The sequence below is a fragment of the Pan troglodytes genome, chromosome 9 (genome assembly GCF_028858775.2).
Source record: "Pan troglodytes isolate AG18354 chromosome 9, NHGRI_mPanTro3-v2.0_pri, whole genome shotgun sequence".
In the NCBI taxonomy this organism is placed as follows: Eukaryota; Metazoa; Chordata; class Mammalia; order Primates; family Hominidae; genus Pan; species Pan troglodytes.
In genome coordinates this window covers 84,915,606-84,939,817 of record NC_072407.2, presented here as the reverse complement: position 1 = coordinate 84,939,817, position 24,212 = coordinate 84,915,606, and the positions used below count along the sequence as shown (strand labels likewise).

General features: G+C 40.1%; 2 protein-coding genes across 8 annotated transcripts in view; one reads left to right on the top strand and one right to left on the bottom strand.

Moving 5' to 3' along the window:
• The window catches only part of DDIAS (DNA damage induced apoptosis suppressor), a 34,399-nt gene extending 23,912 nt beyond the window's left edge, over nt 1–10,487 (bottom strand). The window contains exons 1-2 of one of the 2 annotated variants that reach the window (XM_054661577.2): nt 10,162–10,487; nt 8,904–9,271 (exon numbers count right to left, since the gene is read on the bottom strand). The gene's annotated coding sequence lies outside the window, so the exon portion shown is untranslated. Of the gene's footprint in view, nt 1–8,903; nt 9,272–10,161 lie in introns of those variants that run through there. The other variant, XM_009423824.3, reaches the window with a different exon arrangement.
• The window catches only part of PRCP (prolylcarboxypeptidase), a 77,292-nt gene continuing 62,118 nt past the window's right edge, over nt 9,039–24,212 (top strand). Inside the window, exon 1 of one of the 6 annotated variants that reach the window (XM_009423827.5) lies at nt 9,039–9,133. Coding sequence is in view for 1 of the 6 variants with exons in the window: in XM_001175153.6 (XP_001175153.1) it covers nt 10,325–10,492 (168 nt within the window). In the remaining 5 variants the exon portion in view is untranslated. Of the gene's footprint in view, nt 9,258–10,276; nt 10,493–24,212 lie in introns of those variants that run through there. The other 5 variants (XM_063783313.1, XM_063783314.1, XM_054661579.2 and 2 more) reach the window with 5 other exon arrangements.

Below are 24,212 nucleotides of genomic sequence, written 5' to 3'. Positions count from 1 at the left end.
CTGAGGTGGGAGGATCACTTGAGCCCAGGAGGTAAAGACTGCAGTGAGCTGTATTCATGGCACTGCACTCCAGCCTGGGTGAAAGAGTGAGACTTGTTCTCAAAAAAAAAAAAAAAAAAAAAAAAAGAGAGAGAGAGAAAAAATTAAAAGCTTGATCTGTGGCAGGGTGTGGTAGCTTACGCCTATAATCCCAGCACTTTGGGAGGCCGAGGTAGGCACATCACCTGAGGTCAAGAGTTTGAGATCAGTCTCACCAAAATGGTGAAACCCCATCTCTATCAAAAATATAAAAAATTAGCCTGGTGTGCACCTGTAATCCCAGCTACTCAGGATGCTGAGGCAGAATTGCTTGAACCTGGGAGGCGGAGGTTGCAGTGAGCCGAGATCATGCCACTGCACTCCAGCCTGGGCCACAGAGTGAGGCTCTGTCTCAAAAAAAAAAAAAAAAAAAAGGTTGGTTTGTTTACTAATTTTTTAAATGGATTAGCATAACATAAAACATATAACATAAAAAACATGCCTTACAACAAAGGTCTTTGTAACTGTTTGAGATAAAGCTGTATTAAGAAACTTTCATTTTTAAACACATGGCAAAAACTTTCAATTCTGAAATGGGTGATGCTGTTTTTGACACTGGCATCAGCAAACTGTGACAAAGTGGAGGTCACTGGTTTTAAAATAATAAAATATTTTCGGTATAGTACTCTGTAAAGATGATGACAAACATAGAAATGTGGTGACTATGGAAGGGAGATGTTAAAGTGATACTAATTCTGATAGTCAATCAAAATAACATTTCTATAAAAATAAAATCTTGCCACTCAAGGTAATAAGATGGAAACTTACAGATGAAAGATAAATAATTTACATAAATCACTAATCTGTATTATTGAAGGGAGCACAGAAAAGAGAATGCTAATCCTAATTTTTTGCTATCCTTGTTGGGACTCTTATATATACATTAGTAAGGTTCTGCCAAAGCCGATTATGTATTGCTAGATTTGGTTGTCACCTTAGGCTACATGGCAATCTCAAAGGACATGGTAGGGTAGGTAATACAGGATACAAAGGAAAGGCAGAAAGAAGGGTCAAAGAAAATTGCCATTATAAGTGCTAAAACCTCAAATTCCTTGCCATTGCAACTGTCAAAAGACAAAATTACAACAATTTTATGAAAGATCTTAATTGGCTTTATTTATGATTCTGTCAGATGTGTTTGAACAAAAAAGCAACTCCATCTTGTCTAGAGGCTGGGTAAAATAAAGCTGAGACATACTGGGCTGAATTCCCAGACGGTTAAGGCATTCTAAGTCATAGGATAAGATATGAGGTCGGCACAAAATACAGGTTATAAAGACCTCGCTGATAAAACAGGTTGCAGTAAAGAAGCCTGCTAAAACCCACCAAAACTAAGATGGTGATGAGAGTGACCTCTGGTTGTCCTCACTGCTACACTGCCACCAGCGCCATGACAGTTTACAAACGCCATGGCAATGTTAGGAAGTTACCCTATATGGTCTAAAAGGGGGAGGCACAAATAATCCACCCCTTGTTTAGCACATCATCAAGAAATAACCATAAAAATGGGCAGCCAGCAGCCCTCGGGGCTGTTCTATGTCTTTTATTCCTTTACTTTCCTAATAAACTTGCTCTCAGTTTATGGACTTGCCCTGAATTCTTTCTTGTGCGAGATCGAAGAAGCCTCTCTAGGGGTCTGAATTGGGACCTCTTTCCTGTAACAATTCTAGAATCGGGAAATACTTTATTCCATAAAATAGAGTAAGTGACCTAAGGGGCTGAGCAGAGAAGTTCAGTTTTACAGAAAGAGAAGGGCTGAAGAAAGTAGAAACAAAGAACAAAAAGCAGCTTGGTCATTTCAAAGTTACTTTCCTCCTAAAGTGTGAACAGAGGAACAGAAAAATACAGGAATAACTGGTTAACATAAGGCTACTTTTTGTTGTAAGCATCAAAGGCAGAGCGAAGTTCGTTGTTATGACAATTGAAACTGGCACATGTGGGAAATTTGTTATTTCTCTCTTCTGAGTTCTAGGAAGGTCAGATAACAATGTAGTTTTGATTTGGTGAGGTGGAACTTTAAGTATAAATGACTCTATTTTGATTTTTAGTCTGGTCCACTGGGGCCTAGTGCAGGAGCTTAGTCCAAAACAAAGGCCTCCTATAACTTTTAGTTAACATAACAAATGATGTTATGTCAACAAAGGCATTGTCCTCCACATTCTAAAATCCAATTTAGTGTAGGGTTTAGTATGGAGGTACATCTACCTGTGAGTTAGGGGAGCTAAAAGAGCATAAAGCTCATCCTGAACATGCTGTCTCTTACCTGCTTAAAATCCTGCTATTTAGAATGAAGCCTCAATATCTCACAATGGTCTGTGCAGCCCTGGGTCATGTAGATCTTGCCAATCCCTGACCTCACTTTGTACCACTCTCCTCCTCAATCACTGTATTTCAAGCCATGCTGGCCTTCTTTCTGCTCCTCAAGCACACCAAACGATTTCCCTTCTCAGGCTTTTGTGCTTACTGTTCTCTTTGGCTAGGATATTCTTCCCTTAGGTCTTGGAATAGTCGGTTCTTTATCGTCCTTCAATCTGTAACTCTAATGTTATCCCTTCAGAGAGCCCCCCTTTAGCTCAAGTAGAATCCTCCTTCCTCTTAGTTTCTATGGCATCACCTGTTTTATCCTTCATGGTACTAACCCTGCTGGATAGTCATCCTATGTATGTCTTTGCTTACTTATTTTTGTTCATCTACCCATCACTAGCCTAAGTTTCATAAAGACGGGGACCTAGTCCACCCTGTTCTCTACTGTAACCCCAGTGCTTAGAACAGTGCTCAGTACAAAGTAAGTTCACAATAAATATTTATTGAATGGGGCCAGGTGTGGTGGATCAGGCCTATAATCCCAGCACTTTGGGAGGCCAAGGTGGGAGGATTGCTTGAGCCCACCAGTTTGAGACCAGCAAGGGCAACACAGCAAGAACTCATCTCTACAAATAATAAAAAATATTAGCTGGGCATAGTGGTGCATGCTTGTAGTTCCAGCTACTCAGGAGGCTGAGGTGGGAGGGTCACTTGAGTCTGGGAGATTGAGGCTGCAGTGCGCGGTATTGCGCCACTGCACTCCAGCCTGGGCAACAAAGACTAGTCTCAAAACAAAATTTATTGCATGAATGAAGAACTATAAGCAGAATTTTGCAATTCAAGAACATTTTTACAACAGAGTAGGCATACGCCATACGATACCAGAATTTTCTTCCTATTTCATTTGAAGTTCCCCTAAAAAGTCTTTCTTTATTAACAAAGACAATGGCGTTTCTTTTTTTCTACACCATATACTATTGTACCTCTGTAGTCCTACCATTTGTTTTGTCTATTGTAGTGTATTGTCTATTTGGTTTTATTCTCCCTGATGCCTATTCTCTTAACTTTCTTTTTGCTCTTTATGTGCTAGTAATTTATGCCAAGGGAAACAATCTGAGTTGTGTTCCTTGCTTCCCCACCCCCACAATATGTTTCACATTTCTATGCCTTTGCTTTTTTCCATTCTTCTCTCTAAAATGCTCTTTCATTCTCTTGGTAATGCTTATTCTTCTTTAAGATCCTTCTTAGAAGTCTTCTTTTCTAGGACGTTTTCCCAGAAGTTAAATTACTCTTTAATTCATCACATGCCACATTATATTAAATTTATCTGTTCAATATGGCTTGTTTTTCCTGGACTCAGAGTAAGATCGTAGAAGGACTATCTGTTTATATCTTCAGTGCCAAGCTCAGAAATTGTCAATCTGAACTTCAGATATTAATCTTCATGATTTGCATTTCCTCTTCCCAAGCCACAATTTTGTCACATAGCGTTAAATATAAAACACAATTTTACCAAATCATAAAATTATCTTCTATTTGTATACGAAGTACACAGCCTAGTTTCATATATAGTACCTTATTTCATACTTATTTTAATCATTACTTACATCTTATCCTCACTTCTAATTTTTTTACTTCTGTTCATATTGTGAGCAGAGACTATTTTCTTTAGGGCTCTAAAACAGAATTTTATATTGTACCACAACAATATGGGCATTCATCAAATCATGTTCTTTACACAATTGTTATTCAAACTTTAGGAAATGTAATAAACTTGTAACATGACTCGTACACTGGGCTAAGTGAAAATAAGATACTGTTTGTCCTAAAAAAAATTGCTAATTGGGCAGACAACTCACTAATAAGTGAAAAACTTAAATAAGCAGGAAATTTTGGGTTCATTTCTAAATTAATTGTGCCAGCACTTATTACTATACTTTTAAAGGAAGGTTGGTTACATTGTCTTTATTTAAGGGTTTATTGCCCTCTAGTGGATCAAATAAGTAAGTCTAAAAATCTATAAAAACAGCAAATTTGAGAACTGTAATGAAAGGGATCATTAGTAGTTTTACTATTTGTATTTCACCTGGTGAACCCCAGAAAATGGCAAAAAGGCTTCCCATTTATTGTCTGTTGGACAATAATAGAATAAGATCGTTTCAGACAGTTACTGTTAATTAATTTCCTTTGGTGTTTTCATAATATTTCCTTCATACTTGCCACCTAGTTTATTTTTGTATTTATTTATTTATTTACCTAGGCTCTGGGGGTGTTTTTATACTTTGTTTTATTTCTCTGTCTCTCTCTACTGCTTGACTTGCAGTATAGTGGATGCATGTCTGATGAATAATTGAATGAAACATCAGGAATAAGTAAATACTAAAATTAGGAAGATATGATGATACACTTGGGAACAATTTCATATGTGGTATCTTTTGCAGTTTATCTTTCTTTTCACATTTGTTGGGAAGGATGATGATATAGTATTACATTTCTTTCAGCTCCATCACAGCAAACCATATCCCAATTTAATATGCGAACATATTTATTTATTCATCAGTTATTAGTTGTGCAGCTGCTAAATGCTAGGTGGGGATAGTGTGATTGATGGACAAACAGACAAGGTCCCTACCTAGTCACTAGACTTACAGTGTAGTGTAAGAGACAGACATTAAAATAATCACACAAAAAATTTAACTGCAATTCTGGCAAATTCTATTTTGGAAATGCATAGTGCCATGAGAAAATATAATAGGGGGACTAATTTAGTTTTTGATGGGAGGAATGGGGAAAAAGAAGAGGATAGTTAGGAAAGTATATAATCTTATTTTTAAAAAGTATTTTCTCAGGGTGGTAGTGTTAAGGGCGATTTTTATTTTCTTTATTTAAGATATTTTCTAAGTGTATTGCTTTTATAATTAGAAAAAATCAATAAATACAATCTAAGTGTATTGCTTTTATAATTAGAAAAAAATCAGTAAATACAATAAAAATGCTGGATAGGGACATTAGCAATAATATACAAAGAAAATCTTGCTTTCTTTAAATCTCTCACACATAAAAGTAGAAATAAGGAGGGTAGAAAGAGGGACAAAAGTGTAAGTGTTGGAGCAAAACTAATTAAGGCCTCAGTTGGCCTTTGATTTTTCAAAGGGCACATACCAGGGATTACCTAGGTCAATGTCCAGGAATGAAGGCTCCAATAGACTTATGCTTATTAAAATATGTGGGGTCCATGTGGACACACTATAGTACATATCTAATTTACCACGGGATATTCTGGAATACTTGCTTTCTCTCCTTTTAGACAAGCCATATGGGGAGCTGAACTGTAATCCAAAGATGTTCTACTAATTTACCATGAAAAATTACCATCACAGGGAAGGGACATATCAGAAGCCCATATTTGTATATTTGGTATAACTACATATTATACTAAAATTATAAACAGAAAGTTGCTTGAAGAAGAGCTGTTTGGTGAATCAACTATTTAATGGAATCAAGCTAATGCCTGATGCATTTTTCATTCTAGAGATGGTTTTGTCAGTGGTACCAGATATATAAACTCATTGATTACAACCTCTGCATCCCATTTTCATACTAGACAAGTATTTCTCAAACTTTATCATACATCAAAATCACCCAGAAGGCTTGATAAAACAGATTGCTGGGCTCCAACTCCAAAGTTTGATTCAGTAAGTCTGGGATAAGGGCCTGAGAATCTGCATTTTAAGTTCCCAGGTAATGGCCAAATTGCCCACACTTGAAAACCAGTAGCCTAGTCATTGAGACTATCTCATGGTGTGTAACACTTGTGATAAACATGGTTATAGTTAAATCCCCAAGGCCCGACAGCATCTTAGTCTCATTTGGATGATTTTGCAATTCTTTGCTCTAATCCATTATTTGGTGATCTTTCAGCTTAACTACCTCATAATCAAGTTCTCAGAAGGCAACTTAAATCATTTATGAAAAACCGTGCCCATACATGCACATACCAACACATCTTTTTTTCTTCTTCGGGCTAGACTAGAAGATCTAGAAAAACTGGGTTAGATTAGAAAATCTAAACTAATTCTTATTCTATGTTAGATCCTAGAGAAAAAGTTCAATTAAGTATTTAGTGTAAACTGGCATCTGGGGATGGGGCTGAAGAGAACATAAAAGTATAAGATGTGAATCCTATCTTAAAGTTCATAATCCAGTTTGAGTTCATTTGACTGCTTTACAGTTTGCAAAGTGCTTTTGCAACATTATCTGATCCACTCAGAGAAGTTAATCAGGTCTGGAACTCATGCCTTCTGATGAGTAGCTTACCAGTCTTTCTAGTCCATTACTCTCTTTGCTCAAGCTTCACACTTGAAAGAAACTATGTGTATTTGCTTCAAGACTGTGCCCAAAGGATGAAATTACTCCTTTAAAAAACTAGTTCCACTTCTAATGGCATAAAGAAAAGAAAGTATGACTAACTTTTCTCCCTTTCTTCGTTCCTCTCCAAACCATTCTTGCCTTGCATGAAAATCTTTGTCACCTTGTAATTCTCCAATTTTCTGTTTCATATTTTACAGGCCAAGAGGCCTCAGCTATGGGAAGGGTGGCTGTTTTGAATTGTTTTCTTAACACTGTCTAATGGTCTCCTCCAAGGGCACATACTTGTTTAATTTTTCTAAAGGCAGTCATAATAAGTCCCTAAAAAATAATTTAGTAACATTGACACGAAAATTCTAGAAAAGTAAGAGAGGCAGGCAGGAGAGTGAAAATTAAGTAAGCAAAAAAACAAAGAGACAAAATCTTCAGTGAAAGGAGAAATACTGATGAAAAATGCTTTAAAAACATGAACCAGGAAAATCTTAGTACAATACAGTTTTTCCATTGATATCATTTATGAGACATTTATTACAGGGATGGAGAAGGTAACATCTCAGTAAATGGTACTACTCACTAACCAGTAACTCAGACTAGATACCTAGGAGTCATTTGTCATTCCTCCCTTTCCTTCATATCCCACATCACACTCATCAGAAGGTACTTGAATCTACTTCCATACCTAGAAACCATCATTCACTTTTCCCTCATATATTCTGCCATCATCTTAATCCAAATCACCATTATCTCCTGTTTATGGTGCTGGATTAACCTCCTAACCATGATCTGGTCTCTGCCCATCTTTCCAGACTCATCTCATACAACTGTCCTTTCTAAATATATTCCAGCAATACTGGTCTTTCCTTAGATTCTTGAACATTAACATGTCAAGCTCTTTCCTGCCTCAGGACGTTTGCACAACCTGTTCACTCTGTTTAGAATGTTTTTCTTTCCCTCTTTTGCATGGTTGGATCACGCTCATCTTTTAGGCATCAGTATCAACTCCTTGGAAAGGTCTTCTTAGACCAGTCTAATTCACATAGTTTCCTTGTAAATTCTCCTTAATTCCATCCATAAAAGGTAAGTTCCATTAGAACAGGAATCTACCTTGTTCATCATTGGATCTCAGTACCTAGCAGTTCTTGGCACAGACGAAAGAAGCATTTAACTATCTGCAGAATAAACAAATAATTACTTGGTGCTCTGTGATCCAGTCCTGTGGGGTCAGGAAAGGGTTTCTGATTTAAAAGGCTTTGCAAACTGACTAAGAATTAGCCAGGTCAGGGACAGGGTCAGAAGACGGTTTGGGGTGAGAAGGATAGTGCACTTCAGGAACACAAAAGACATTCTATATGGCTGGAGCGGTGGAAAACCACTAGGGCTGAAGAGCCAGGCAAAAGTCAGATAGGAAAGAGTCTGCAAGTCATGTTAAAGACTTTGGGCTTAAACCTGAGGGCAAATAGGAGCGACTGAAAGGTTTTCAATGGGGAGTGCCTCGGTCAAATATGAACTTTATCAGCCCAGCAATGCGGAGACTGGACTGGAAGGTAGCAAGATTGAAAGCAGGAGAACCAGCTGGGGCGGGGGGGGGAGGGGGGGTTACTATCACAGCTATGTAGCAGTCATAGGGTCGAACCAAAATAACGTCAGTAAAAAACGGAGAGAAGTGAACAGATGAGATATTCAAGAGGCTGGTAGGGACTGGCAGGATGTGAAAAGGAAGAAAACTTTCAAGCTCTGGTTTAAGCACATGGCTCAGTTAAAGTATGTTCCTTCTAAGCCATCACAGCATTTTGGAAGATCCCCTTTCAGCACGTACTACTCTGCACAGTGGCCCGCTGAATACGTATTTGCACATTACAGAAACAAGAGTCGCGCCTTTTCCTATTTCCGATTCTAAAAGCTCACTCCGAGTCTAGCTCGATGGCACTGTAAGTGTTCAATAAACGTTCGTTAGGTGATTGCAAAAGCACTGAGTCTAAAATAAAATAACTGACGTTTATATTCTGTTACCCTCATGGCTGCCCGTTTACAGAGAACCACTTGTGAAAAAACAAGCGCCGGGCTCTGGGTGGGTCTCATTCATAATGAAGTTAAGAGCCTCCTTAGGAGTCTCCGGCTCTTGGGCTTCCCGAGAACCCCTTTACCCAGCTCACCTGGGGGAGAAGACCAGGAACGGGCCCAGGCGACGCACAGTGACTCGGACCGGCCGAACTCAGTAGCACGCCGGCAGCCTTCCAATCGAATCTCCCGCGTCCTTTTCCGCCGGAAGTAACGCTTTGGCTCTGATTACTCAGAGGCAATCAGAAGAAGGCGCCGCAGAGGGTGGAGCTTAGCGAGGAAATCCTACAAGCATCTGGGAACGACCATTTTCGTCAAACTGCGGGTAGAGTCTTTCTCCCCGACAGGTGGATCAGTAGTACAGTCCGTAAAATTGGATTTGGAGCTTCGCTGAGCCTCCTGGGCGTAGGGATCCCGGGGAAGTGTGGAGTGAGCCGCAGCGCCCTGGGGTCTGGCGGGGTGACTGAAAGAGGGAATGGAAGCTGGGTGAAGAGGGTTGAGGGAGCTTTGGAAGCCAGACCCGGCGCTGTCCTAGGGGCTAGCACTACCCACGGGCGGAGGGAGGAAGGGGGCGGTGGCAGGAGGCAGGAGGGGGGTGGAGCGCGGAGTGGGTTTTCGGGTGCCGGAGAAGAAAGGGGGCGTTATTTGAAAGAAGGGACCGGGACCTGGCGGGATTTAGGGGCGATGTGGACCCGGGGCGACCTGTGTAATGGATGGGTTGTGCGAGCAACACAGTTTTGGGGTGACCCAAGAACGGAGTATCATAGGGAGTGGTTAGGCTCCATGATGGAGGTGGGTGCAAGGAGCACAGTCTTTGGACCTGGACCCAGCGGTCTGCGACGACGTGCTCCGCTCACTGCTGAGTGATCTAGTGCAAGTTCCCGCACCTCTCTGAGCCTCAGTTTCCACATCTGTAGATGGGAATAACAATCATATACGACGCACAAGATTGCTGTGACGATTTAGTTAGAGGAGATGATGCGTGTGCCTTCCTGCCTCGTGATACACTGGCCTGTAGTGAACCTTCAATAAATTGTCATGGTAGCTGTTATTGCCATTATGTAGGATTTGCGGAAGGCAGGAGGTGTCGCAATGGAATTGGGGCGGCCAGGGCAGGGTTTGGTGGTGATAATAATGGTAGGGATATTGGGTGACCTGAAGGACAGGTGGGCTTCGGGGGCGCTATAGATAAAGCATGGGCTACAGCGATGAGGTAGGAAAAGGCCCTAGCATGATAAGGGCAGACTTGGGGTGTGACTGCAATGAAGGTGAGTGCTAAGGAGCAGATGGCACGAGAGGAAAGTGGAGTGGAGGCGGTGTCCTCGGGGATGGGGGCGGAGTGGCTGTGGTGACCTGGCTTGGGCGGCGTCTCTGAGGAGCTGGCTGGCTTTGGGTTTCCCCTGGGAGGAGCTGTTTTGCGGCGGGCGGAGCTGCAGGCTGGGCAGGGCTTAGCCTGTGCGCTTCTGCTGGCCTCCTTTTCGCCCTCCCACCCGCACTGCAGTCTCCAGCCTGAGCCATGGGCCGCCGAGCCCTCCTGCTCCTGCTTCTGTCTTTTCTGGCGCCCTGGGCCACCATAGCCCTCCGGCCGGCCTTAAGGGCCCTCGGCAGCCTACACTTGCCAACCAACCCCACATCCCTCCCGGCTGTAGCCAAGAACTATTCGGTTCTCTACTTCCAACAGAAGGTAAGGGGGCGCGGGGGCTTCGCCGTCCCAGGCCCAACCGCCGGGAACCCTGACCCTCAGAGCCCGGGCAACGGAGCCTACCTCGAAATTCACACCCCTTGATGCCTAGGATCTGTTCGGTTTTTGGCTAACATCTTCCAGAAGGTGGTCCCAAATCCCAGTTCTGTTTAAATTTTCTCCTCCCATTACCAATAATTTGGTAGTAGTTTTGGCTGCATACTCTTGATTCAGGCTTTTCTGTAATTGGACACGACAGTCACTTCAACTCCCTCTGCTCCCAGAGGGTGCCCCAATCCGAACTCCCTTGACCTTCCCTCAAATTCAAATTATTAAATGCCAGCTCTGGTACCTAGTCTGCGGTGATAGTCATCCTTTGCCCCAAGGCAGCCCTAAATACAAATTTTAATATCTTTACCTATTAGAAAATATTGGATAATTATCCATCCTAAAAGCCAGCCTCTCATAAGGGGTCAGCTCAGAGCTGATTTTGTAGCCCTATTATTAAGAATTGTTGACAGTCCCTATTCCCCATAAGACTGAATGTATGTAGCCTATGCTTGTAAAAGGAGTTGTAGGAGTTTGTGGTGGGGGTGGGGATTCGCCTTTCTATGGTCTGTAACGTGAAATTAGAGGTTTTTGGGCTTGATGCCTTTGTGCTTGGCTGCAGCATGAGGCATTCCCCCACAGGTCTTGATGGAAAAGTACATCCTCTGTGAAATGACAAGTAATCCTTACAGTTCAGCATTTCTGAAAGCCTGTGTAAAAATAGGAAAAGATTTGGAAAAGGTTGGGATTAGAAAGAGTGCAAGGGTCTGAAGCTTGGCTTTAGGAGTCAGATAGAACCGGATTCCACCCTGCTAGCTCTGTGACCTTGGGCAGGTTACAGTACTTCTGTGAGCCTAGTTCCTTGATCTCTTGGGGTTTGTGGTGATGGTTGAATGAGAGCAGATAACGTACTCTTAGCAGAGTATCTGGCTTCAAGTAGGCACTCATATAATATGTGGTTATAGACCTATGTGAAATTTTGTTGTTGTTAATTGTGTAGAGACAAGGCTCACTATGTTGCCCAGGCTAGTCTTGAACTTGTGGGCTTAATAATCCTTCTGCATCAGCCTCCCAAAGTGTTGGGATTACAGGCGTGAGCCACCGAGCCCAGCCCTTATGTGAATTTGGAATGGGAATTTGTGGTAGAGGGATGTCATAGACTTCCAGAATAACTTAGAAATAATTTAAAAATTTTTTTATTTTTAAAAATAGAGATGGGATTTTGTCATCTTGCCTAGGCTGGTCTTGAACTCCTGGGCTCAAGCGATGCCCCTGTCTTGGCCTCCCAAAGGGCTGGGATTGCAGGCGTGTGCCACTGTGTCCCCAGCCAAGAAACAATTTTTAACCCAGACATTTGAGTTCAAGTTTATGAGGAAGAGAAAACATTTTAATTTTAGCAGGGGTACTAGGAAATAATCTTTTTTCTCAGGCAACTCCCTTAAATTAATTCTGTAGGGCATAATTCCCTCATTTGTAAATTAGGAGGGTTGGGACAAGGACCAATGTGTTTTACACTTTACTGAGGAAAATTAAGGGCTCTTTGGGGAGCTGTTTCAGAGGGAAAGTGGATGAAGGCTGAAGTGGAGGCCAAATTAGGTGCTCTAGTACCCTCTCTTGGATCTCTTTCAGCTTTTACCTGTTTTATATGCTGGGATTTTATATACAACTATTTGCAGAACTCAACTGCTAAAGTAAAACGGGGGGGAGGACTATTGGAATGGAAGATCTCTAAAATCCCATTGGGATTGATGAAAAAGAGAACTATCAGCAGAAAAGAAGAGAGTGAAAGAATGAAAGGGTGGAAGGGAACAAATGAGTTGTTAGTACCTTAGTTCCTAATTTATGTTCCTTGATTGTAGATTCTTTTCTTGGCCACTACACTCCTTAGAAATATAATTCAACACTGTTTCTTTTTCCATTTTTGATGATATGCAAAGTCCAGCTTTACTCAGCCACATTTTGTCCACTGGCTTATATTTAATTTATATTTTAGGATACAGATTCCACGTATGTATTTATTACCATAATAATAATTTTTCTTCTGTCAATTCCAATTGAGTTTTATTTCATTTTCTGAGGAAAACTTTTACATATGTATTTATTGCATAATTATACTAGTTGCCAATTTCTGAACCATTGATTTTTAGTTAGGACTATGTGTGAACTCAACTTTAATTTTTTAAGTTAGAGCACATGAAATACTTTGATGCCTTCTAGTAATAAACTTATTAAAACTGTAAGGCTTAGTTTTTTATTCAAGGTTTAATTTTTATTAAACTTTATAATGATTTACCTGTGGTTATATCTGCCCCAGTGACCAAGCTGGACCCAGCTGTCCTTCTATGTATATAAAGGATGTGGTTTTATGGAGTGGTCTCTAAAAAGGCTTAGCCCATGGTCTTATCCCTCCCCTGCTTAGAAATTCTTCATAACTCTGATTGCAGGATAAAGGCCAAACACCTTGGCATGGGAATCCATTGTTCCTTACTATGTAACCCTAGCTGGTCGTTCCAACTTTATATTCTGCCATAATTCCCCATCCCAGCTCCCACTTTTAGCAACCTAACAGACTCAAGTGACTTTTACTGTGTCAGAAATTCTGTCTGGAATACCATCCCTCTTCTCCACTATTTAAACTCATAATTCTATTCCAGCAGAAATGCCTCACCTCTTCTGCGAATCTTTGACTTCTTTAAGGAAATTTAGTTGGTCTTTTTTCATCCTGCACATTTACTATATTGTATGTGTCCCTCCAGCTCGTTAGTACTCTACAATACCTAGAAGAGCCTATAAAAAAGTATAAAGCACAAAATAAATAGTTGTTGAAAGAGTGAATGCATGATTATTCAAAAAGAACCTAAACAAAGCAAAGGCTACCATCATTTAATTGTCACAAATCATTTTTTCTTTTTCTTTTTATCTTTTACTTTAATTCTTTACTAATTATTTTTTCCTCCTTTTTCAAGGTCTTCAAATATTGAGTTAGATAGGACTATTTGATTTCTTTTACCTGAAATAACTGAATTAGAAGACCAGAGAGAGGATAGTACATCACTTGGGCACATCAAGGCTCTGGGTACATGTGTAGTATGTGTGGTATCAGTGTCATAAAGGGCTCTCTGGAATATGTGGCTTGTGGTTACAATGTTGCATGCTTATTACCTTGTACCTCCCACCTGAGCCCCTCAGGCTAGAATGCGAGTCCCGAATCACACATTTTAGTGTGTGATGTAGTGAAGAGGGAGAATGGGTCCTGTCAGGCCATCATTTTTCTCAGTGGTAAAATTGGGAGCAATATCTATTGTATTAGGGTGTGTGTCTGTGTGTTTCTCTCTCTACAAGAGAGATTTTTATTAAGGAATTGGCTCATGTAATTGTGGAAGCTTAGTAAGTCCAAAATCTTCAGGGTAGGTTGGAGGCTGGAAACCCAGGGAAGAGTTGCAGTTTGGATGCACAGGCATTCTGCTGGCAGAATTTCTTCTTGCTTAGGGGAAGTCAGTCTTTTTTTTTTTGAGTTGGAGTCTCGCTCTGTTGCCCAGGCTGGGGTGCAGTGGTGAGATCTCGGCTCACTGCAACGTCTGCCTCCTGGGTTCAAGTGATTCCCCTGCCTTAGCCTCCCGAGTAGCTAGGATTACAGGTGCCCGCCACCATGCCTGGCTAATTTTTGCAGTTTTTAAAATACAGACAGGGTTTTACCATGTTGGCCAGGCTGGTCTTGAATTCCTGACCTCAAGTGATCCACCCGCCTTGGCCTCCCAAAGTGAGGGGAAGTCAAACTTTGTTCTATTAAGGCCTTAAACTGATTAGATAAGGCCCACCCAAATTATGGAGGGTAAAGTCCACTGATTTAAAGTCCGCTGATATAAATGTTAATCTCATCCAAAAAATACCTTCACAAAAACATCTAGAATGATATTTGACTAAATAGCCGGGCACCATGGCCTATAAAGTTGGCATATAAAATTAATCATCACATCCACCAAGGTTGTTGTCAGAGTTCAGTGTCGTAACAAATGAAAGCCACATGGATGGTGCATAAAACATGGTAGGAATTTAAACAACTTGATGGAACAAGTGCTAGTTCCTTCACAACTCTGTCCTGAAAATACACTCTCATCCAAATGCATGACAATAGTGGTAATGCCTCTTCTGAAAACTTAGTACCCAGCTATTCCTATTTAACTGCTGATCATTGTTTCTGTTACAAGTCTGTGTGTTGGCCCAGCATTGAGCTCATGGTCACTGACTTCTGCAGCTCCTTCCTCATTTGCTGTGAGGGGATCACATCAGTGGGCTAAGCTATTTAAATTTATGTACATCCTTTATAGTTCCACTTTCAATTCCTGTTCTAGGTTCCCCTTTCCCACCTTTGTCACAGTGGCCCTGATGTCTAGTAAAATGTTATGTCTAGCTATGTTAGGCACCTTGTAGGGCATGTTGATAAAGATCTTTCTCCTCCTCCTTTAAATTTTTCTTCCCCTTTCTCCTCTTCTTATCTGTTCATCTATTGATGGACTTTCCCTTAGGCCTGGAGTGTCCTGTCAGAAATATTGTGTGAATTCAGAACTGATTTATGTGTTTGGTGACACAGAATCATTTTTAGAAGGGGCCTTAGAGATCATGTAGCCTTCCCCTTAGATATGATGGATTGACCTTGATCTAAATTATAGAGGGTCAGAAACTTGATAGAGCTTGAACAGGAGGGTGGTTAAAAGCACAGCTTTTAGTGCTGGGTGTGGTGGCTCACACCTGTAATCCTAGCATTTTGAGAGGCTAGGAGGATCACTTGAGGGCAGGAGCTAGAGACCAGGTTGGGCAACATAGTGAGACCCTGTCTCTACAAAAAATAAAAAACAACTACAACAAAACCTAAAGCATACCATTTAGAGGCAAACAGGTTTGAGAGCAAGTTCTGTTTCTGCCACTACCTGAGTAAGTTACTCAGAGGCAGCCCCTATTTTCATAATCAGCAAAATGGAGATAATTATATTACCTATCCCATAAGTTTGTTGTAAAAAGAGGTGGTATGTGTAAAGTGCATATTTAGCACAGTGCATAACAGTTAGTAAACAATAAATGATAAACATTATTTTTATCTTGCAGTTTCCTAATGTGCATGGCTTTAATTAACCCCTTCACTTTTTAAAAATCAATAGGATTAAAATAATCAATACTTTAATAGACTTGTGGCCTAGGAATTAACCTTTTTTCTTGCTTAAAATCATTCTTTTCACACAAGATTCTGTACATAAAAAGAAGCATATGAAACTATTTCTATTTTTCTTTCTATGCTATTTTAAGTGTTGATAAAGTGTTGGGGGGAAATATGGTAATGAATTTACCCTTTTAGGTTTTTGGAAGTACCTTCTTCTCTTGATAACAATAGTAAATCTAACACTGTCTTTCTGATAGCTGAGTTTTAAATTTCTTACTAGCTAATGCTAAAATCTAATTTCAATAAAAATTAACTTTAGGTTTTTCACTGACTTGTTTATATTCCTCTGTCAGCATACTGCAGGAACTTTGTGCTTTAGAGAATTTAGACTTTTAAAACATTTTCAAAGTTTGGGTTCTAGGATCAGCCTTGCCACTAAATCACATCATACTTTTGGGCAAGTTGCCTAACCCTCTAGATCTCATTTTACTAATTTGTAAGATAAATGGATTGGATCTGCTGACCTCTGATTTACCTATAATTCTGTTCACTGAGTGCCTCCTGTTTATAGGGCACTGCGTTAGGAACAGTGGGAATGTGGGTACAAGTTTTGTTTTTTGCCATAACATTAATTGCCTTTGATGAATTGGACCTAAACAACTTTACTATCTTGACTTTGAATAAGACACAGACCCATAACATATAAAGAGTTTTTAAATTAAAAAGTAATCACCTCTTCAATTGGTACAATATTTATAATATTGCATAGTTGATTTATATTATAATAAAACATTGTGTTTATGATTTTAAAGTTTGCTTGGTTGTGGGTCTATTGGAGAAGAAAGGAGAATCATAGGTAAGGAGAATACCTTGATGGTAGATCTTACTTGTCTTCATTCCTAGTGCCTTGGATGGTACTTCTTTTTATTTTTTTATATGGTTCTGACAGGATATGGTACTTCTTAATAAAGATATTATGAATTGAAAAAATTGACCATAAATTAAAATGAATAAGGAGTAAGAGATGAAAGTAAAATTACATATGTAGTGTAAATGTGTCTAATGCATTATTAATGATAGTAATTTACTACCATTTATTGAAAGCTTCAAATACCGTAAATATTATCCTAAGTACTTAATAGACATTCACTTAATTAATCCCTATTACTGTTCTATGAGGTAGATGCTATTATTCCATTTTGTAGGCAAGAGAACTATCCTTTTTGTTTGTTTGTTTTTAGACAGGATCTTGCTCTGTCACTCAGGCTGGAGTGAAGCCATGTGATCATAGCTCACTAGAGCCTTGAACCTATGGGCTCAAGTGATCCTCCCACCTCAGCATCCCGGGTAGCTGGGACTACAGGTGTACACCACAATGCCTGGCTAATTTTTTAATCTTTTTGTAGAGATGGGATCTCGTTATGTTGCCCAGGCTGGTCTTGAACTCTTGTCCTCAAGCAATCCTCTTACCTTGGTCTCCCAAAGTGCTAGGATTACAGGCAGGAGCCATCAAACTCGGCGAGCAAGAGAACTATCATATAGACAGGTTAAATTATTATACTGAGCTATACTACTTATCTGTACCATTTTTTTTTTCTGAAATTAAACTCTGATTAATTTCTAGTGCTGAAATGAATGCCATTACCTTGCTTGTATTATTCAGGATAAGTTAGGTTTTGCTGCTATAGTAAAATTTATGAATTTCGGTCACTTAACCTAACAAAATGTATGACCCTTACTGTCATAAACTTCCAATTGAATGAGCAGGGGGCTGTGCTCCTGCTTTCACTCAGAGACTAAGTGGCTGATCGGGGTTTCCTTTTTAGCATATGCTTTCATGAACACTTAGCAGTGGAAAAAGAACATGGAAGATCTCATATGAATGCTCCAAAATGGAAATTACTTATGTCACTTCTTCTCACAATTCCTTGGCTAGAACTGGTTAAATGACTGTACCCAATCACAGGGTAGGGAGACAAAAAGTATTGGCTTTGTAGTGCCTAGACAGACAGCACTAATGACTACCATACTCAATCAGTCACTTACCCACCCACCTACCTACCTACTCAGTGCTGATCTGGTGTCTTTTGTATGTCAGGCACTGGGCTAGGTCCTGGCCAGGCATAGATGACTATATCCTGAAGGAGTTCAAATTGTACTTGTTGACCATTCCAATTGCATATACTCAAACTTATATCGAAACAACATGGAAAACACTGAAAATTTTGTAATGTCTTGGCATTCATCTGACTCCAACACACAGATTGCTTCAAGAAATAGCCCTGAAGTGAGGCGAATTTTTAAAATGTTTTCTTGCTTAACTTGTCATCATTATAATAGTTTACTGACCTGTTGTGTGTGTACATTAAAGCACATGATAAAAAGGAACTTATTTATTGATACCATCATTCAGTAATTAAAAATAATTGTTTTTCCTAGCTTTATTATAATAAAAGAAACAAAATTGATATATAGATTTTTGTAATCTTAAGTGTGCTTTGGTAAGTGTTGAGTAATTGTTAATTAAAAAGAATAATTCTGTATTGAAAATTTTTATTATCTATTTAACAATATGTATGTAATGGGATAATTTATAAAAATATTTTTTTCTTTCTGGTTCACAATTTTAAAAACCCTAGGTATTGTTTATGAGAAGTGAGTGAATGAACATTTATTGATTATCTACTCTGAGCTCAATATTATGCTAAACTCTTTTACATCTCTTTTTAATTATTATTAATATAATCGCTTTTTGAAATAGATGGTTTAATGGAAACTCATAGAGGTTAAGTGTCTTAAGCTATTAAAGGACAATATTGTGAGTCATGTTTTTTATCTGTTTCTTTCAAGATCTATGATCTTTCATTGACATCATGATGTCTCTGTAATCTAAGCAGTAGTAACAAAACTGATGTCTCTGTGTCCACTTATTAGTTCATATTCAGCTTTACAACAATCCTGTGAGGTACATATTCTCACTAGTAGATTCACTTCTAAAAGTGAAGTGAAGTTCAGAAATATCAAAGGAAGAAACATCCAAAATATCCCATTTGTAAATATCCTGGTTTTTCAGTCCCAAATTGTAAATAACTTGTGGTATGTCTATAAAATGGAATATTGTTAGCCCGAAAAATTATGGTCTTAAAGTATTCTGACAATGTGATAAAATGTTTATGCATTAATAATAAATGAAAAAAGCAAAATAGAAAACGAATGTTCAATGTCTGTCTAAATTCATTTACCTAATTTTTTATTAGGTGCCTACTATATTCGAGGCACTGGGGAAAGAGCATTCTAGGCATGGGGAAAAACATTCTAGGCACAGGGAATGTCTAGGCAGGGAAGGTCAAGTGCAAAAACCCTGAGGTAGGTGTGTGCTCAGTGGGAGGAACTGTAGGGAGGATGGTATGTCTGGAGGGACATGCCCCAGGGAGAGAGTACTAGAGGAGGACAGAAAGGAGGTTCAGGGAGCCAGATAATGCGGGGACATCTGGGCCATTGTAAGGAATTTGGCCGTAAATCAGAATGAGATGAGAAGCCTTTGGAGCTTTAGGGGCAGAAGAATGACTCTGATTAATAAATCTTAAGAAACACTTTGGCTATTGTGTTGAGAATAGACTATGTAGGGGAAAGGGGGAAAACAGAAAGACCAGGTTGTTGCAAAATTTCAGATTAGAGACGATGGTGGCTTGGATTAGTGTGGTAGTGGTGGAGGCTGAGAAGTGCTCAGATTCTGGATATTTTTGAAGGTGTAGCTGAGAGGTATAGTTGATGAATTAGATGTAGGTTGTGAGATAAAGAATTGAAGATGACTCCAAGGTTTTTGGCCTGAGCAGTTAGAAGGTAGGAGTTGTCATTTATCAAGAAGGGGAAAGCTGCAGAAGGAGTAGGTTTGGGGAAGGAAGGAGAAGAGGAACTTGGTTTCAGAAATGGTATTGTGTCAAGAATTTAGAAGAAAGGTGGGGCAAGTAATACAAATTTGAAGCTGTTAGTATACAGATGGTATGTAAAACCATGAGATTGGAAGAGAGCAACAAAGGAGTTAGTGAAGATGATCTTTTCTTTTAAAGATGATCTTCTCAACACTGCATATTTAGGAGTCAGGGAAATGGGGAACCAGTTAAGGAGACTGAGAAGGAACAGTTGGAGGAGGAAAACCAGGAGGGTGTGATACCCTGATTACTTAATGAAAAAAGCATTTCCATAAGAAGGTAACCAGTAGTGCCTAAATAAATGACTGGGAATTGGCCACTTGATTTAGCAATGTGGAGGTTATGGTGACCTTGACAGCAATTTCCTCAGAGGGTGAGTGGAGGCGAAAGCCTCACTGGAGTGGATGCAAGAGAGAATGGGAGAAGCTGAATTGAGACCACGAGTGTGGTAATCTTTTGGGGAATTTTGCTGTGAAGGGGAGCAGAAATATGGTGTGGTAGATGGAGGGGAAGAGGGTTCCCATTTTTAAGATGGGAGAAATAATCGAATGTATGCTAAGGGAAATGAGCCGAGAGAGTGAGAAAGTGACGGAACAAGAAAGAAATAGAATTGGTAGTGGGATATCTTAGGCAAGAGGAAATGGGATCTAATGAAAAAACAAGAGCATGAACAGTTTGACCATAGTCAAACTGGGTTAGGCACATCATATAGGCACAGATGAAGGTAAGAAGGTGGTATGGTAGTGAGAGCTTGTGTGCTGTTTTTCAGAACGCTTCTCTTTTCCCAGCAAAATAAGATGGAAGGTCATCAGCCGAGAGTGAGAAAGGGAGAGAACAGAAATGCTCCTCTAGCAGAGAAGGAAAGTAAATGCACTAGGGGCATATGGTTTGATTGCAGGGCAGCTTTTCTAACTTTGTAAGGCCATTTGATGTAACTGTTACGTAAGTTAGTAAGGCCGTTTGATGTGGCTGTATGTTTCTCTAGCTACATTCAGTTTCTTGGGTATGGCTGTGGAGTTGGTGAATTGCACTTTTGCCAAGTGAGAACAAAAAGGTGAGAGAGGCCTGGGTAGTGAGAATTGCATGCAAGGGAGTGATTACAGCCCCTTTTTGCAGCCCCTATTACCGCCTCCCCTGACTACTAGAAGAGTAAACCAGTTGGTCTTCCTAGCTTCCTGCAGTTTCCCCCTCCGGTACAGCTCCCATGGGTTGTCACATAAATCACCTCTCCTCCAGTTGAATCACTGTTCTTTTCAGAAACTGCAACTCTTTATTGTTTGCTTTATTAAGAACAAAATCCTGTAGCATTTAAGGCCTTTCAATCTATGGCCCTAACTGCCTTTCCATTTTGCTTATCTATTCACCACATATGCCCATTCCTTTCCTGTCTATGCGTTAATCCACATTGTTCCCTTTGCCTGGAATCTCTCTCTCCCATGGGCCTTACCTCTTTTATCAATCCCATTCCATTTTTTAACCCCTGCCTCTAACACTGCCTCCTCCAGGAGCTGTTTTTTTTCTTCTGCTTCTGCTGCTCCTGCTGCTGCGTCTTCTGCTGCTGCTTCTGCGTCTGCCTCCTCCAGGAGCTGTCATCCTTCTCCTTCTCGCTTCCTCTTCCTCTTCTTTCTTTCTCTTCCTCCCCCTCCTTCCTCCCTCCCTCCTCCTTCTCCTTTTTCTTCTTCCTCTTTTTTATTTTGTTGGTTTTTTTTTGAGACAGAGTCTTGCTCTGTCACCCAGGCTGGAGTGCAGTGCTGTGATCATAGCTCACTGCAGACGTGGCCTCAAACTCCTGGGCTCAGGTGAACCTCCTGCCTCAGGCTCTTGAGTAGCTGAGACTAAAGGCATGTGCCACCATGCCTGGCTATTTTTTTTTAAAAAAAGAAATGGAGTCTTGCTATGTTGCCCAGGCTGGTCTTGAACTTCTGGCCTCAAGTGATCTTTCCACCTGTACCTCACAAAGTGTTGGGATTACAGGTGGGAGCCACTGCACCCAGCCCATTTTTAAATCTCCTGGACAGTGTGTGATTGGTCAAATCTTTTTTTGTACGTTTATGGCACATGTCTTATTCTAGCCTTGTATTATATATAATCTTTTATACTCCTCTCTTATTCTACATTTAAAGCAGGAATCCTGTCTTGTAAACATCCATACTCCTCCATAGCACTTGTGACATTGTTTTTCCTAGAGTATTGTTTTCACAAATCTGATGAATCTGTATCTTTCTCCCTCCTTCTCTCCCATTTTTCTACACACTGAGGTAAGGAAGGTGTGTGTATATGGAGGAGGGGAAGGTTAAGGAAACTTGGATCCTAGCTGTCTCACATCCTTTGGAGAGCACGATAGAATGTCAGATAAAGGCAGACCTACCTGTTTTAATTTTCTTATTTTGGGGTCTGGAAGCTGTGGCTAGAAGTTTGTGCTTTTCCTTCTCCCAACATATCTACAGAGAAAGGATTAAGGGAGGGAATGCTGCATTTCTTGTTTTTTCTTTGTTTTGTGTATGGGCGAGGGCTGGGATGGAGAATGAACACAACAAGAGGAATGTCTCCTTACAGGCTACTTCTGTGGTAATTGTGTACCACCTGTATTTATTATTACAGTGTTAAAGTAAGCTTTTTATGATTTCGGTTTTTCATTTGCAAGTGGAAGCCAGTTAACTGTGTATATTTGTAAATCCTTACTTTCTATGGCATACATGTTAGTTCAGGTTGCCCTGTGGTGCTGCGGCTGGAGAGAAGCAGCAGCTGTGTCTCTGTCAAGCCCATGATGCTGTCTTTCCTGCTGCTCATATGGTGCAGATTGACCACACGGGTTAGGAGAAAACAGATTTGTTAAAGGCAGATTTCCTTAGAAGCTTTCTCTGAGCAGCCCTGCAATTTGGTTGTACAGTATGTATGGGCAGAAAGGTGCGATACTTTTTCTCACCCATCATAAGGGTCATGGTCAATGCTCCTATAATAAAATACAGTTTAACAAGAGAAAAGCATAACAAGTATATTTAAGCACAGTTTTATGTGATATGGGAGTCTTCAGAAATGAAGACCCAAAAAACTCAGGGGAAACTCTTCATTTTTAGGCTTACGTTTGATGAAGAATGGACAGTCCTGTAGAAAAGTGATGGAACAAAAAGGGAAAGATCCTAGTGGTAATAGTCTGAATGGGGAAACTCAGCAAGGTCTATCTGTTCTGATTCTTCTTGGTCTCTGTGTGGCATTCCTTCCTCCTGGATGTAGTGTCAGACCCCTTTTGGAATGAAGATCTTAAGCTCAGCTATGGGACAAGGTAGGTCAGATAATTTCTTTGTAGCCAGCTCCTATACAGAAAGGAAGGGGAAGGTTAGATTTAATATTTTTAGGCTTCATGGCTGGCTTTCGAGAAGAAGGGTCCTAGTTTCTATGACCTGCCTTGGGGGAGAAAGAGGAGCAGGAGAGAGAAAGACAGAAGAGGGAAAGAGACTTTGCTTCTGAGACTCTTCCAGTGTTCTTCAGTTCAAAGTACTCCCAAGGAACAATACTTTGATAACAGCAAGTATCCCTCTATGATAGTTGACATAGTATCAATACTTTGGGGTATTGTTTTCTGAGCTCCAACAGATAACAATGAAGTATTACTCTATGATAGTTGATATAATATCTAACAGTTACACAGTAAAACAGCACAGTCATACATTCATTTAAAAATATTTGTTGAACTCTTCCTTTGTGCCATACTCCGAGTTAATAGCTGGGGATAAATGGAGAGCAAACATAGGCCTCGTGCAGCTTACAGTTTAGTGAGAAAGAAGATAGTCACAAGTAATTATAGGTGTGATGTATGCTTTAAGGAAGTATGAGATGTCTATAATGGGGTCCTAAGTCTGGAGTATTAGGGAATCCTATAGATGGCAATGATGTTAAAGGAGAGACCAGAAAGATGATTAGGAGTGAACTAGAAGAAGGGAGGTGATAAAGATTTCTGTCAAGGTAGAAGGTATATCATGTACAAGATCCTAAGGTAGGAAAGACCAGGCTGTGTTGGAGGAACTGAAAAGAGGTCAGTAAGACTGAGATGGGAGGGTCAAAGATGATGACCTTGGAGGTGGGCTTCCAACACTGTGAGGTCAGTATTGTCATTATTTCCATTTACGTACACATGGTGTGGATATTCCTTCTCTGTAGCTTTCATTGACTTTAAGAGCATAGCTTGGTGTTGAGATGGTGTGGGACAGAACACAGTTGATCAGAGTATGGTTGTTTTGTATTCATCTTGTGATGGCACTGAATAAATGCATATTTATCTTTTACGCTGTAGGGAGTTACTACAATTTTATAAAGGAAAAAGGGCTCAGAGGCTGAAGTGCTTTATGCATGATTGCACAGCTGATAAGTGATAGAGCCAGGATTTAAACCTGGCTCTGTCAACATCACAGCCCTTGTACCATGTTGCTTCATATTTCAGAAATAGACAGAAGGTTTTACAATTTGTGGCTTATATTTAATTCATGTAGTTCAACCAAGCATGTTGGTTCACACCTGTAATTCCAGCACTTTGAGAGGCTGAGGTAGGAGGATCACTTGAGACCAGGAGTTTGAGACTAGCATGAGCAAG